Source organism: Dryobates pubescens, chromosome 7 (genome assembly GCF_014839835.1).
Source record: "Dryobates pubescens isolate bDryPub1 chromosome 7, bDryPub1.pri, whole genome shotgun sequence".
In the NCBI taxonomy this organism is placed as follows: Eukaryota; Metazoa; Chordata; class Aves; order Piciformes; family Picidae; genus Dryobates; species Dryobates pubescens.
The window spans coordinates 42993550-43010133 of record NC_071618.1 but is presented as its reverse complement, the minus strand read 5'-3'; the positions used below and the strand labels follow the sequence as shown (position 1 = coordinate 43010133).

The window sequence follows — 16584 nt, the reverse complement described above, 5'->3', positions numbered from 1 at the left end:
GCGCTCGGCAGAGGGGAAGAGCTCCATTCACCGAAAGAAGGCTGACACAGGCATGCAAGCGCCGACACTTCGCAGCGGCCAGGAAATTCTTTTCTGAAGCACACAGCCCCAGCGAATCTGCACGGACGAGACTCTGCCATCATGATCTGCAGCCAAGAGTAAGGGGGAAAGTTCTACGACAACAGCTTCGCCCGGTCGAGGAGGCGGTGGGGGAAATGGAACTAAGCGAACTCCGGGATGATCTCTTCTGCCACAAATGACAGGAGTTTTGACCCCTGAAGAGCGGCTATGTGATTCCAGATAGCACCGGGGAAAGCAGAGCGACCTCCTGGTGATTGCTGCTGGAGATGTACTCGCCCGCGACGGGGCTTGCGTTTCTTCTCTGAAGCTTTACAGGGCGACACGTTTACCGAAGCACCCCCCTTCAAGCCCAGCTGCAAGTTCCTTTGCAGCCTTTACAAAGCCTTGCAAGAGAAACCGCCGAGCCAAGGGGCATTTTAAACGCACCATTATAATGGTAAGCTCCAATTGTTCCACTGAGGACTCCTTTAAGTACACTTTATACGGGTGTATCTTCAGCATGGTGTTTGTTCTCGGCCTCATAGCTAACTGTGTGGCCATCTACATTTTCACTTGCACGCTAAAAGTGCGAAACGAGACCACCACTTACATGCTTAACTTGGCAATATCGGACCTGCTTTTCGTGTTTACGTTACCCTTCCGGATTTACTACTTCGTAGCGAGAAACTGGCCGTTCGGAGACGTCCTCTGCAAGATTTCTGTCACCCTCTTCTACACGAACATGTACGGGAGCATTTTGTTTCTGACCTGCATCAGCGTGGACCGCTTCCTAGCTATCGTGCACCCCTTCCGATCGAAGACCCTCCGAACCAAACGGAACGCCAAGATCGTCTGCGGCGCGGTGTGGGTGACCGTGCTGGCAGGCAGCACGCCGGCCAGCTTCTTCCAGTCCACCAACCGCCGCAACAACACCGAACAAAGAACGTGTTTCGAAAACTTCTCGGAGGACACGTGGAAAACCTACCTCTCCCGGATTGTTATCTTCATCGAAATCGTGGGGTTTTTCATCCCCCTCGTCTTGAACGCCACCTGCTCCACCATGGTCTTGCGGACTTTGAACAAGCCGCTGACGCTAAGTCGGAATAAACTCAGCAAGAAAAAGGTACTCAAAATGATTTTTGTCCATTTGGTGATCTTCTGCTTCTGCTTTGTGCCTTACAACGTGACCTTAATACTTTACTCCCTGATGAGAACGCAGACCTGGGTTAATTGCTCAGTGGTGACCGCAGTCAGGACTATGTACCCCGTCACCCTGTGCATCGCCGTTTCGAACTGCTGCTTTGACCCTATTGTCTATTATTTCACGTCGGACACCATTCAAAATTCAATCAAAAAGAACCGGTCCACCAGGCCCCGGGACACCACCTTCTCTGAAAGGCCAGTTTCAGAAAGCTTCCTCCAGCAGAGCCTTCAGACCATAAAAATGAAAATACTTGACAGTGACTCTACCATCTGAATTGGTGTCAAAAGACTGCTGGGACTGGAGGCCAATGTGAAGCCTGCACACGTCTCCAGTTGTGGAAACACATTCTGATCTGCAAATGTTACACTTCCTTCACAGCAGAAAGGTTTATGATAAAGACTGGAAAAGTGTTAAAGCCTAATAGTACACAGGGGGGAAAAAAAACACCACCCAACCATATTTATGTAAGAATTTATCTTAAATGCCTGTGTGTTAGGAAATGACCTTTTGGGGTTCAGATTAGGTTAACCAAAGTCCAACAACTGTCTGGAAAGGCAAACACAAATGCAAAAGCAGGAGGGTTTGGCTTCCAAAGTTAAAAGAACTGCTCATTTTTTAATAATTATATTGGTTTCCAAGGTGGAAACTAAGGACAGAGGTGAAACTACCTGGTTTGCACTGCAGGATCCAGTAGCTGAGGGAAACAGCACCAGGCTGATCACAGCACTTCAGCTACTGTGCCTGCTCTGGTCTGGTCTCTGTCTTCTTCCTCCTCCTCTGTGCACCTTCCTTCCTAGGGACCATTCCTTTTGCAGGAGGCTTCGGTCAGTGGATTACAAGAACTTTGTTTTGCTCAGGTTTATCTGATAAAATAGATGCTCTCTCCACAAGCCTGGCCCCCATAAAGCAATTAAAACCTTCTGGTGGTTTAGGGCATCTGGAAACAACTCAAACTGGTTTTTCTTCTCACCTCTGTCTCAGATGTCTGCGTAATTACAACAAAATAACCTCTGCTGACTGAAGCTAGAGCTTTAGGTACAGCACCATCTTAGTGCATTCTTTTGTGAGATGTTCTTCAGCTCACCATAACTTCTGAGAAACACAACATCCTCCATAGAAGGTAATTCCAAGTCATAGTTTCTTAGAACCTTTGCTAGTAAGAAACGAGCATGTGCTCGTTCACAACAGCAACTCCAAACAGCTCTTCTAGGAAACTACTTGGTGTCCCACCAAAAAACCCCCCACCCACCCACAAGACCTCTGTGCCCTATAAATATGAAATGTGAGCAGCTGAACTGCCAAATGCTGTTTTCTTGCAAGCTCCATGCATTTTCAAAGTCAAAACACCTGAGGCTACAGGGTGGCAAAATGAACCAGGACAGTTTGAAAAGTCAGGGCCCTGTGGAGGGAGAAATTTGTGTCTATTACTGTTACAAACAGGAATAGGTAGAGGAAAGTGCTTTCAAACCCCCTGCCACCTCTGGCTTCCCAGCTACCAGAACATTGTGTACATATTCCTCAACATTAATTTAACATGACTGTGTAATTAAATAAATATTTTTAAAGGTATAAGTAAGTAGTAAGTGTTGCCTTTTCCTTCCCCCCTTCCCCCCCCCCCCCCCCCCCCCCCAAAAAAAAATACCACTGGAGCTGATGAATTTACACTTCAGAGCAGGAAGTTACAGCACATGTAGGACTGAGGCATTTTAACAGTATCACCAAGGTTGGAAGAGACCTCAAAGATCATCCAGTCCAACCTGTCACCACAGACCTCATGACTAGACCATGGCACCAAGTGCCACATCCAATCCCCTTTTGAACACCTCCAGGGATGGGGACTCCACCACCTCCCTGGGCAGCACATTCCAATGATAAATGACTCTCTCAATGAAGAACTTTCTCCTCACCTCCAGCCTAAACTTCCCCTGGCACAGCTTGAGACTGTGTCCCCTTGTTCTGGTGCTGGTTGCTAGAGAGAAGCTACAACCACCTTTCAGGTAGTTGTAGAGAGCAATGAGGTCTCCCCTGAGCCTCCTCTTCTCCAGGCTAAGCAACCCCAGCTCCCTCAGCCTCTCCTCACAGGGCTGTGCTCAAGGCCTCTCCCCAGCCTCATTGCCCTTCTCTGGACACGTTCAAGTGTCTCAATGTCCCTCCTAAACTGAGGGGCCCAGAACTGGACACAGGACTCAGGGTATGACCTAACCAGTGCTGAGTGTAGGGCAGAATGACTTCCCTGCTCCTGCTGGCCACACTATTCCTGAAGCAGGCCAGGATGCCACTGGCCTTCTTGGCCACCTGGGCACACTGCTGGCTCATGTTTAGGCAGCTGTCAACCAGCACCCCCAGGTCCCTCTCTGTTTGGCTGCTCTCCAGCCACTCTAACCTCAGGGCAGAGTAGGGAAGTGCAACCCAATGCTGGATGAAATGCATGCTGAGCTGTCAGAGTGTATGTTCTCTGTATCTGGTATGTTACCTGGCCCTTCCCTTTGTGAAGCTTTTGCTTGTTTGTTACACATGAAGTGCACACTGCCTCCTACTACTGGAAAACTGAGTCACCCCAAGAGTGTTAGAAACATGCCAACTGAAATGTCATTTAAGAGCATTTTTAAACCTTTTCCCACACAATTTATGAAAGGGGAACTAAAACAGGAAGAGCTGAAGCTACAAAGGTACCACAGACACAGAAGTATGCATAATATGTGAAAATAGGTAGTTATTAGGCTTGGGAATCCTGAACTCTTCTGATGCATATCAGACTTCAGAAAGATGCTCCAAAGCCCCAGCATGAGCAGGAATTCTGTACATTTTCCATATGCCACTGACAAATCCCAAGTTCACAAGCACATCTCTTAATCATGGAATCATGGAATCAATAAGGTTGGAAAAGACCTCAGAGATCACTGAGTCCAACCAGTCACCCAGCACCTCCTGACAACTAAACCATGGCTCCAAGTACCACATCCAAGCCTTTTCTGAGCACCTGGAAGACCAAGGATGGGTCACCTGCCAACTGGCAGCAGAGGCAAGGTGCAGACAGTCACCTGCCCTGCCCACCCCAGGCAGCAGCTTTGGAGGGAGCAGCCCAAAACGAAGCCACAACTGTCCTGAGCTTCAGCCTGACCCAAACCCTCCTCTCATCTCCTCCTTGGCCAAAACCCTCCTGAGCTCCTCCCTGGCCCAAAGCCTCCTCAGCCATCCTCACTGAAGTTGTGTTCTGAAGAAATCTGGGGCCACTGATGAAGATGACACCTCCAGGTGAGACAGGGAGAGGCCACAGCAGGCAGTTGAGCACAGCTAGAGCCTCACATTTCAATGCATCCCTCCATAAGGATCCCATTTAGAACAGAACAGAACAGAACAGAACAGAACAGAACAGAATAGAATAGAATAGAATAGAATAAACCAGGTTGGAAGAGACCTTCAAGATCATCATGTCCAACCTATCATCCAACACTACCTAATCAACTAAACCATGGCACCAAGCATCCTGTCAAGCCTCGCCCTGAACACCTCCAGGGATGGTGACTCCACCATCTCCTCGGGCAGCCCATTCCAATGGGCAATCACTCTCTCTGTGTAAAACTTCCTCCTAACCTCCAGCCTAAACCTCCCCTGGAGCAGCCTGAGTCTGTGTCCTCTTGTTCTAGTATTGGTTGCCTGGGAGAAGAGACCAACCTCTGCCTGGCTACAACCTCCCTTCAGGTAGTTGTAGAGAGCAATAAGGTCACCCCTGAGCCTCCTCTTCTCCAGGCTAAGCAACCCCAGCTCCCTCAGCCTCTCCTCACAGGGCTGTGTTCCAAGCCCCTCACCAACTTTGTTGCCCTTCTCTGGACACGCTCCAGCATTTAATGTTCCTTCCACAGACTTGTGAGGCCTTAATGTCACTGCTGGGTTATGTTTCTTGGCTACCACTATCCCCCAGCTCGGCCAAGCTATTACTCGGTTTGAGCGACAGCTCGGCCAGCAACGCCTCCGTGTGACACCCTGGAGCCTCACCCTGGCAAGGAGAAGCTTTTCTTTCTGAGATTAGGAAACTGCAGGCAAATAATCACTGACTTAAAAGCAGAACAAACAGATAAAGTCACATGTATGGGTAATCCACTTCAAACCAGACCCTCCTTGGTTTATGAGGTCTTCTCTGTCTTGCACTCAGTCTCCAGGACTGTAGCTTCTGCTTTTTTTTTGCCACAGCACAGTGAAACACAGCACAGCAGCTGTCTGCACAGCTGAGAGCTTGGTATCTCCAAATCATTTGGAGAAGCTTTCTGGGTTTTGTTGTTAAACATACTTCACTCTTTCTGAGATGGAGGTGTGAGGGGGGAGAAGAACAACAGCACAAAAGAATAAAGTCAACCCCCCCCAAACATCTCTCATTTAAGAGAATCTGACCATTACTGGAGAAATTCCTGATCTGACTGATTCAGAAGGGAGGGAGTGACCCTGAACCTCCCACAACAAGCTGATACAGAGCCAAGCTCCCAGCGACTCAGGACTGGATGAGGTTTTTTTTCCACCTTTTCTGGTTCTGCAAGAAGATAATCCTGGACTGCTATGTAAGCAACTGTACTGCCAGAGAGACAGAAGAGTTGATATCAAAGGTATGAGCAGGAACATACCAGGGAAAGCCTCGTTGCTTACATGGAATCATGGAATTCTCATACCTACCTGCTACAGTCCAAGGTATGAGATTGAACACATCTAAGTGCCAGGTTCTACACACTGGCCACAACAACCCCATGCAGTGCTACAGGCTGGGGGCAGAGTGGCTGGAGAGCAGCCAGGCAGAAAGGGACCTGGGGGTAGTGGTTGACACCTGGCTGAAGATGAGCCAGCAGTGTGCCGAGGTGGCCAAGAAGGCCAATGGCATCCTGGCCTGCATCAGGAATAGTGTGGCCAGCAGGAGCAGGGAAGTCATTGTGCCCCTGGACTCAGCACTGGTTAGGCCACACCTTGAGTCCTGTGTCCAGTTCTGGGCCCCTCAGTTTAAGAAGGACATTGAGACACTTGACTGTGTCCAGAGAAGGGCAACAAAGCTGGGGAGGGGTCTGGAGCACAGCCCTGTGAGGAGAGGCTGAGGGAGCTGGGGTTGCTTAGCCTGGAGAAGAGGAGGTTCAGGGGAGACCTTCTTGCTCTCTCCAACTCCCTGAAGGGAGGTTGTAGCCAGGTGGGGGTTGGTCTCTTCTCCCAGGCAGCCAGCACCAGAACAAGAGGACACAGTCTCAAACTGTGCCAGGGGAGGTTTAGGCTGGAGGTGAGGAGAAAGTTCTTCCCAGCAAGAGAGATTGGCCATTGGGATGTGCTGCCCAAGGAGGTGGTGGAGTCACTATCCCTGGAGGTGTTCAAGAGGGGATTGGATGTGGCACTTGAAGCCATGGTTTAGTTAGTCCTGAGGTGTTGGGTAACAGGTTGAAGTTGATGATCTCTGAGCTCTTCTTCAACCTTATTGATTCTATGATTTATTTGGAAAACTAAAATGTCAGACCTGAGAATTCAGGTTTCAAATGACTCTTCCTGTTTAACAAGCACCCTGCTCTCTCTGGTCATAGCAAAACATCAAGCTGGCCTGCACTAAGAGCTACATTTTCTTACTGTGTCAACATGAGAATCAAACCACAAACAATTACAAAGGAAGTCCTCCAACAACAAGTTTCATCTTTTTATCAAGTGATAAAAGACTGCTTTTGCACACACACAGCTCCAAGACTGGCCCTAATGCCACCTTTTTAAGCAGTGAGTTACTGAACAAAGAAAATCCTTAAATAATAATGCTAGCAGCAGGAGACAACTGAATTTACTGATGTTATCTGTCCCAGGGTGCATTTATCCTGGGGTGCACTAAGAGAAGTGTGTCCAGCAGATCAAGGTTCTCCTCCCTGCCTCCTTTCTGCCTTAGTGGGCCCCACCTAGAACACTGCATCCAGTTCTGGGCTCCCCAGTTCAAGAGGGACAGGGATCTATCTACTTGAGAGAGTCCAACAGAGGACTGCAAGGCTGATTAAGGGACTGGAGCACTGCCTTTTGAAGGAGGGCTGAGAGACCTGGGGATTTTTAGTCTGGAGAAGAGATGACCAAGAGGGGATCTAATAAAAAGGAACAACAGAAAAAACCATCAGCAGCTATTTCTGTCCAGATAAGATTGCAACAGGCAGGCACAGAGCAGGCCAAACACAGGCTGGTTTTGGGCAGGCTAACTCCTGAGCAGGAAGGACAGGGTGATGACAGTTAAGGTACTTACCCATGCCAAGTTCAGACTAGGTACAGTCTAATTGGAAAGCCTCAACTCTCTGCTCAGGGGTTCAAGAGAACACCTCACACACACATGTCCAGATGTCAGTGGGAGAGCACTCAGCTGCACCACAGGTAGCTACCAGCCTGAAGCAAACCCATGCTGAGGAGCAAAATCAACCCAGATGGAGAGCTTTGCCAGGAACCTGGAGGGATTACTGTTCTAGAGGACAGTTCTGTTCTGTTCTGTTCTATTCTATTCTATTCTATTCTATTCTATTCTATTCTATTCTATTCCATTCTATTCCATTCTATTCCATTCTATTCCTATTCTATCCCATTCCATTCTATCCCATTCCATTCCAGTCTATCCCATTCCATTCCATTCCATTCCATTCCATTCCATTCCATTCCATTCCATTCCATTCCATTCCATTCCATTCCACTCCACCCTAATTCTCTTCTATTCCCACTCCACAGTTCTAAGCAGGAAGATCCTCATTCCTGACAAGGACTTTTCCTAATCACAAAGTTCCTGTCAGACATACAGGCAGTGATACAAACCTACAGCTAAAATCCTATCAATTTATGCAGCATAAAGGCAGGCACAAAAGCACTTATTTGGCCTACCAAAAAACCCACAAACAAATAAAACAACCAACAAAAAAACCCAACCATGCTTTTAGAATCATAGAATCATAGAAACATCGAATCAATAAGGTTGGAAAAGACCTCAGAGATCATCAAGTCCAACCTAGCACCCTGCACCTCAGGACTAACTAAACCATGACTCCAAGTGCCACATCCAAGCCTTTTCTGAACACCTCCTGGGATGGTGACTCCACCACCTCCCTGGGCAGCACATTCCAATGGCCAATCTCTCTTGCTGGGAAGAACTTTCTCCTCACCTCCAGCCTACAGTTCCCCTGGCACAGCTTGAGACTGTGTCCTCTTGTTCTGCTGCTGGTTTCCTGGGAGAAGAGACCAACCCCCACCTGGCTACAACCTCCCTTCAGGTAGCTGTAGAGAGCAAGAAGGTCTCTCCTGAGCCTCCTCTTCTCCAAGCCAAACAAACCCAGCTCCCTCAGCCTCTCCTCACAGGGCTTGTGCTCCAGACAGTAAGTTAAGAGAAACTACAGGAAGCAAGAAGGCAAACAACCCACAGCCACTGCTACATAACTTGGCAGTTGGACAAAATACTGCTATCCCCTTAAGAGCTTGAAAAATGAGCATATAGCTGGAAAAACCCCTTCACATCAGTGTTTGTTTGGCACCTACTTTGCTTTTAACAGTAGCTCATTCTATCTTGCATAGAAAAGTTAACTACAGAAGGGCTCAAACAGCACAGCCACAAGGATAGAAAGAGCAATAAAAACTCATGACAGTTACTCAGGACCATGGCTTGGATAAAACAAGCAACACAAAATTAAACCCAAAACATTGTTCAACCTATTCCATCAGTTTTGTTTCCCTATAGAGACTTAGCAAACTACCTGAAGGGAGGCTGTAGCCAGGTGGGGGTTGGTCTCTTCTCCCAGGCACCCAGCAGCAGAACAAGAGGACACAGTCTCAAGCTGTGCCAGGGGAGGTTTAGGCTAGAGGTGAGGAGAAAGTTCTTCCCAGCAAGAGAGATTGGCCATTGGAATGTGCTGCCCAGGGAGGTGGTGGAGTCACCATCCCTGGAGGTGTTTAGGAAGAGACTGGATGGGGTGCTTGGTGCCATGGTTTAGTTGATTAGGCTGTGTTGGGTGATAGGTTGGACTTGATGATCTCAAAAGTCTCTTCCAACCTGGTTAATTCCATTCCATTCCATTCCATTCCATTCCATTCCATTCCATTCCATTCCATATTCCATTCCATTCCATTTTCCATTCCATTCCATTTTATTCTATTCTATTCTATCCTCGCCTATCCTCTCCTATCCTATCCTATCCTATCCTATCCTATCCTATCCTATCCTATCCTATCCTATCCTATCCTATTCCTATCCTATCCTATTCTAATACCTAATATATTATGGCTAATGAGGTCATACTTCCATGGCTAGCAGTCCTTGGGAACAGCTCAGGCACAGGCAAGCACCAACAGAGCTGAAAATTCCACCAAGCAAAGGCTGTTAAAAACCCAACTCCTTATTCCAGCTGTAAATCTACAGCCAGGGAGATCATGACACATCCTTTGTTTCATTAGCCACACAACACAGGACCTCTGCACAAGCACAAACCACAAGAGTGATTGCAGGGGAGATACACAGCACAGGCAGCCACCTAAACCAACACTTAGGAGTAACTAAACTACCTCTTGCCAATGTACCCCAAATGCTGAAAGGGAAAATGCAGGTATGATAACTAATATTAAGCACATGATTCACTTTCCAGCAACCTCAGCAGATGGACATTACACATCCAGTTTAGGTTTGTCATTAAGAGAGATGATCTCTACAGTAAATGGAATGAGGTACCTTAAGGAAGTGAATAATCCCCTTGTAAAAGGCCTGTTTAAGAGAAATAGAACTAATGGCTTTCTGCAAGTGCAGCTGTGCCTCAAGTACAGAAGGAGCCTATGCTACAGAACTCTAACAAAACAGGACTCCCTTTACACCTTAATCATGGAATCATGGAATCAATAAGGTTGGAAGAGACCTCCGAGATCATCAAGTCCAACCTAGCACCCAACACCTCAGGACTAACTAAACCATGGCTCCAAGTGCCACATCCAATCCCCTCTTGAACACCTCCAGGGATGGTGACTCCACCACCTCCCTGGGCAGCACATTCCAATGGCAAATCTCTCTCTCTGGGAAGAACTTTCTCCTCACCTCCAGCCTAAACCTCCCCTGGCACAGCTGGAGACTGTGTCCTCTTGTTCTGGTGCTGGTTGCCTGGGAGAAGAGGCCAACCCCCACCTGGCTACAACCTCCCTTCAGGCAGTTGGAGAGAACAAGAAGGTCTCCCCTGAGCCTCCTCTTCTCCAGGCTAAGCAACCCCAGCTCCCTCAGCCTCTCCTCACAGGGCTGTGCTCCAGACCTCTCCCCAGCTTTAGAATGGAACAAACCAGGTTGGAAGAGACTTTCAAGATCATTGTGTCCAACCTATCATCCAGCACCACTGTGACCGATTCACCGTCACAACCCACCACAACCACCCAACCAACTAACCCACGGCACCAAGCACCCTATGAAGTCTCCTCCTGAACACCTCCAGTGATGGTGACTCCACCACCTCCCTGGGCAGCACATCCCAATGGGCAATCACTCTCTCTGTGTAGAACTTCCTCCTAACCTCCAGCCTAAACCTCCCCTGGCGCAGCCTGAGACTGTGTCCTCTTGTTCTGGTGCTGCTTGCCTGGGAGAAGAGACCAACCTCTGCCTGTCTACAACCCCCCTTAATAAGAGAAAACTCTACACTGTGAAACAGTAGGTGAAGCAGAGAGCAGCCTGACTCCTTAATGGCAGCCAAATTTCCCAGAATGAAAACCCTGCATAGCTGCTGTGCCTTAGGTAATCCTTTTGGTCATGTTTATACTTGACTCCAACTATCATCTTAAGGGTTGGGCTGCCATGGTGTACCTGCAACAGATAATCCATTAATGCTCTGCTGCCATAACCACTATCTTGGAACCCTAGGGAGTGCTTTGTACATTGAGCGAGTGCCTACCAAGAAGGGAACACATTGCCAACAGACAAAAGCAGGAAACAAAGGACCTCAGCTTCAAGTGTTCTGGTTTCTCTTGCAGTACCCTAGAGGATTTGCTGGGGTGGCAACACCCAAGCATGATTAACAGCTTGAGTCATCTTCACAATACATAGGAGGGGCAGGGAAGTTTCTCAAAGCGCTGGTGCAGGCAGTGAAGGCTGTCATTTGCTGCTCTTCCTGCTCGTCCCATTTGCCTTCAGCTGCTAGGGCAGGTAAAAGTTTCTAGCCCCAAAAAGCAGAGCACAATTTCTATGAAAGGAAACTTTTTGCAGTGCTAGAAATGCAAGGGAGAAGAACTCTTACATATTCAGTTGATTAGATGGGGCTGGGTGATAGGTTGGACTCGATGATCTCAAAGGTCTTTTCCAAGCTGGTTAATTCTATTCTACTCCTATTCTACTCCTATTCTACTCCTATTCTACTCCTATTCTACTCCTATTCTATCCTACTCTACTCCTATTCTATTCTACTCTACTTCTATTCTATTCTACTCTACTCCTCTTCTCTTCTCTCTTCTCTTCTCTTCTCTTCTCTTCTCTTCTCTTCTCTTCTCTTCTCTTCTCTTCTCTTCTCTTCTCTTCTCTTCTCTTCTCTTCTCTTCCATTCTATCCCATTCCATTCCATTCCATTTCCATTCCATTCCATTCCATTCCATTCCATTCCATTCCATTCCATTCCATTCCATTCCATTCCATTCCTGCATCTGGGTGGAGGCAATCCCAGGCACAAATCCAGGCTGGGCAGGGACTGGCTGGAAAGCAGCCCTGAGGAGAGAGCCTTGGGGGTGCTGGGGGAGGAGAAGCTCACCAGGAGCTCTCAGTGTGCACTTGCAGCCCAGAAAGCCAACCAGAGCCTGGGCTGCAGCAAGAGAAGTGTGGCCAGCAGGGCAAGGGAGGGGATTCTCCCCCTCTGCTCAGCTCTGCTGAGACCCCACCTGGAGTCCTGCCTCCAGTGCTGGAGCCCCTATTCCAAGAGGGATCTGGAGGTGCTGGAAGGTGTCCAGAGCAGGGCCAGGAGGATGAGCAGAGGGCTGGAGCAGCTCTCCTGTGAGGACAGACTGAAGGAGTTGGGGCTGTTCAGTCTGGAGAAGAGAAGGCTCCCAGGTGACCTCATTGTGGCCTTCCAGGAGCTGAAGGGGGCTCCAAGAAGGCTGGGGAGGGACTGCTCAGGATCTCAGGTAGTGCTAGGATTAGGGGGAATGGAATGAAGCTGGAGGTGGGGAGATTGAGGCTGGAGGTGAGGAGGAAGTTCTTCCCCATGAGAGTGGTGAAGCCCTGGAATGGGTTGTCCAGGGAGGTGGTTGAGGCTCCATCCCTGGAGGTGTTTAAGCCCAGGCTGGATGAGGCTGTGGCCAGGCTGATGTAGTGTGGGGTGTCCCTGCCCATGGCAGGGGGGTTGGAACTAGCTGATCCTTGTGGTCCCTTCCAACCCTGACTCATGCTATGATTCTATTCTATTCTATTCTATTCTATTCTATTCTATTCTATTCTATTCTACTCTACTCAGGTTGGACTCGATGATCTTTGAGGTCTCTTCCAACCTTAGTGATACTGTGATACTCTATTCTATTCTACCCTATTCTATTTTATTTATGCATCTATTTAAAAGTGTGTGTGTGTGTGTGTGTGTGTGTGTGTACTCCAACTTTAAAAAGCATATAAAAGTATGTATTTATATGATGCTGTGATGTGGGACACTGACAGACAGTCAAACAGCAACCATCTTACAAACCTCTGATAACGTGCCTTGCATGATAGAGGCAAAAATACACTTCTGCAACATGCACGTGGTGCAAGCAGAACTATATTTAGTGTGTACAGACAGAAAACCTCAAATCAGTTCTCAGTTCCTTCTTTAAGGTTAAAGCTGCACCCTCCAGAAGCAGCTCTTTTTGGAAGGAGCATGGCAAGCACATGAAGTGGCAGAGCTTGGTGAGCCTTAGCAGACTTTTTCCCCCTCTGAGGGAAAGGCCTGGAAAATCACAGAATCACCAAGGTTGGAAGAGACCTTATCAAAGATCATCAAGTCCAACCTGTCACCACAGACCTCATGACTAAACCATGGCACCAAGTGCCACGTCCAATCCCCTCTTGAACACCTCCAGGCATGGTGACTCCACCACCTCCCTGGGCAGCACATAGGGCTTGGAACACAAGCCCTATGAGGAGAGCCTGAGGGAGCTGGGGTTGCTTAGCCTGGAGAAGAGGAGACTCAGGGTGACCTTATTTCTCTCTACAACTACCTTAAGGGAGGTTGTAGACAGGCAGAGGTTGGTCTCTTCTCCCAGGCAACCAGCACCAGAACAAGAGGACACAGTCTCAAGCTGCGCCAGGGGAGGTTTAGGCTGGAGGTGAGGAGGAAGTCCTACACAGAGAGAGTGATTGCCCATTGGAATGTGCTGCCCAGGGAGGTGGTGGAGTCACCATGCCTGGAGGTGTTCAGGAGGAGACTTGATAGGGTGCTTGGTGCCATGGCTTAGTTGGTTGGGTGGTGTTGGGTGATAGGTTGGACTCGATGATCTTGAAGGTCTCTCCCAACCTGGTTTACTCCTATTCTATTCTATTCTATTCTATTCTATTCTATTCTATTCTATTCTATTCTATTCTATTCTATTCTATTCTATTCTATTCTATTCTATTCTATTCTATTCTATTCCAGCAGCTAACAACTTTCTCAGAGAAGAACTTTCTCCTCAGCTCCAGCCTAAACTTGTCACATTAGAAACCACTGTCCATAGCAACTTCCATGCTAACACAGGATAGTAGGTGCCTGAAATCCAAGTGATCACAAGGGACAGCTGATGTCTGCAAGAGTACCCCAATGCCTGCAGCTCTTGTGGTGCCTGTCTCCACTCTAGTGCAGTTGCCTGGCTGGCTGGTACCCTGCCAGCAAGCAGGCTTGCAGATGTTGTCATTCTGGATAAGCTGAGCATTTGCTTTCTGCCCGAGGCTCTCCCTCATTCACAAATGGTGTATGCCTGTTTCTAAGGATAGGCAACATTCAGTAGGCATGGAAGGAGTGTGTTTGGCATATACTAGCTACTCTGCAAGAACCTGGCTGCTGTGCAGGAACTCCTGGAGCCTAGAAGAGAGACAGTAAGGGAATGTGTGACTCATCTGGCAGCACTGAAGTCACTCGAGGTTGAACCCACGACTGCGTCTGTAGCTGGTAACACAACGAGCCAAGGCCTGTCCCAAGGCCTTGAGGGCAGGTGGCAAAGCACAGCTTGCTCCCACACAGCTCAACTTTCTCCATCTCTAATCCATACCAGGACCTGAAAATAGTCCCTGAGCTGCATCATGACCCACATCTTGCCTAGGCATTTTCCAGAGGAGGGCTGGCAAACGCCAACACATGCCAGGGAGCTAGCGAAACACCACCAAGGACTGTGGCACAATGCTCAAGCCCAAACTATTGTCCCTTTGAGGCCAGTAATACACAGCCCCAGTACCCAGTCCTTGCCACCTGGCCTTACTTGGCTGCCTGTCAACAAGGCAGTTCTGGGCCCCTCAATTTAAGAAGGATATTGAGACACTTGAACACATCAAGAGAAGGGCAACCCCAGCTCCCTCAGCCTCTCCTCACAGGGATTGTGCTCCAGACCCCTGACCCACAGATTCAGCAAGATATTTCAGCATAAAAAACATCTCTGTACTTCTTGTCTCCTGATGCACCACACCAGGGCTTACTGCTCACAGCTCACAGCCTCTCACTTAGGGGCAGCTGCAGGAGGTGATGGAGGCCAATACAGAAGCAGAGTGTGCTTGGACTGCACATAGCTGCCTGCCATGGCTTCCCTCAGCTCTTTGAGGGAACCCTGCTGTGCCTCCTGGTGGCAACCTCCCAACACAGCCTGAACACTGACCTGCACCTGGGGAATGGGATAGGATGGGATAGAATGGCATAGAATAGAATAGAACAGAACAGAATAGAATAGAACAGGATGGGATAGAAAGGGATAGAACAGAATAGAATAGAATAGAATAGAATAGAATAGAATAGAATAGAATAGAATAGAATAGAATAGAATAGAATAGAATAGAATAGAATAGACCAGGTTGGAAAAGACCTTTGAGATCATCAAGTCCAACCTATCACCCAACACCATCTAATCAACTAAACCATGGCACCAAGTGCCTCATCCAGGCTCTTCTTAAACACCTCCAGTGATGGTGACTCCACCACCTCCCTGGGCAGCACATCCCAATGGCCAATCTCTCTTTCTATGAAGAATTTCACCCTAACATCCAGCCTAAACCTCCCCTGGCATAGCTTGAGACTGTGTCCTCTTGTTCTGACACATGCTACCTGGGAGAAGAGACCAACCCCCACCTGCCTACAACCTCCCTTCAGGGAGTTGCAGACAGCAAGAAGGTGTCCCCTGAGCCTCCTCTTCTGCAGGCTAAGCAACCCCAGCTCCCTCAGCCTCTCCTCACAGGGCTGTGCTCCAGACCCCTCCCCAGCCTCCTTGCCTTTCTCTGGACACCTTCAAGTGTCTCAATGTCCTACTTAAACTGAGGGGCCCAGAACTGGACACAGGACTCAAGGTGTGGCCTAACCAGAATCAATAAGGATGAAAAAGACCTCAGAGACCATTAAGTCCAACCTATCACCCAACACCTCAGGACTAACTAAACCATGGCTCCAAGTGCCACGTCCAATCCCCTCTTGAACACCTCCAGTGATGGTGACTCCACCACCTCCCTGGGCAGCACATTCCAATGGCCAATCTCTCTTGCTGGGAAGAACTTTCTCCTCACCTCCTGCCTAAACTTCCCCTGGCACAGCTTGAGACTGTGTCCTCTTGTTCTGGTGCTGGTTGCCTGGGAGAAGAGACCAACCCCCACCACTTTTTTTTCCCCCCAACCAGAAGACATGCCAAACCTGATCTTGTTTTGCTCCCATCATTTACTCTGCTGGAAATCATTCTCATCAAGGCCACCATTTGTTCTGCAGAGCTGGCTGTGACTTCCTTTTTCTAGACATGGACTTTATACAGGGACAAACACAATTCTAAAGCATTACTTACAGATTGCCAGGCAAGAGACTCCATAATTTGATGTTCACAGCGCTCTAGGTGCTTCATCATTTCCCTTGTCAGGCTTTGCTCTGCTCTAATGAAGCTTTCCACCACTTTGTAGAAGTCAAAAGCTTTTAAATCAAACACATTGAGAATCCAGGGGAAAGACAAGCGTGTTTCAGCACTGCTAGTATCACTCTGGGAAGCATTTCCTGCAGGAAAGACAGACTGGTATTATCAAGAGCACTTCACTTCAGCCTTTAATTCCCCTTTTAAACATTTACTGAATGACTGTTAGTTCAGAAATCTCTGAGAGTCTTTTTTTTCCCCCCTATTTACTGTATTTTATGCATCAGAACAAGCAGCAATAAATATCAACA

General features: G+C 48.3%; 2 protein-coding genes across 2 annotated transcripts in view; one reads left to right on the top strand and one right to left on the bottom strand.

The window, feature by feature from the left end:
* Positions 1–16584, bottom strand: part of RB1 (RB transcriptional corepressor 1) — an 85285-nt gene that overhangs the window by 31313 nt on the left and 37388 nt on the right. The window contains exon 17 of the mRNA XM_054163120.1: positions 16214–16416. Coding sequence (XP_054019095.1) covers positions 16214–16416 — 203 coding nt within the window. The remainder of the gene's footprint in view (positions 1–16213; positions 16417–16584) is intronic.
* Positions 443–1537, top strand: LPAR6 (lysophosphatidic acid receptor 6). The gene has a single exon (XM_009906266.2). The coding sequence runs from the start codon at positions 515–517 to the stop codon at positions 1535–1537; it is 1023 nt and encodes a 340-aa protein (XP_009904568.1). The 5' UTR covers positions 443–514.

Coding starts and splice junctions, on each gene's coding strand:
- LPAR6 (XM_009906266.2), top strand. CDS start 515: ATGGTAAGCTCCAATTGTTCCACTGAGGACTCCTTTAAGTACACTTTA.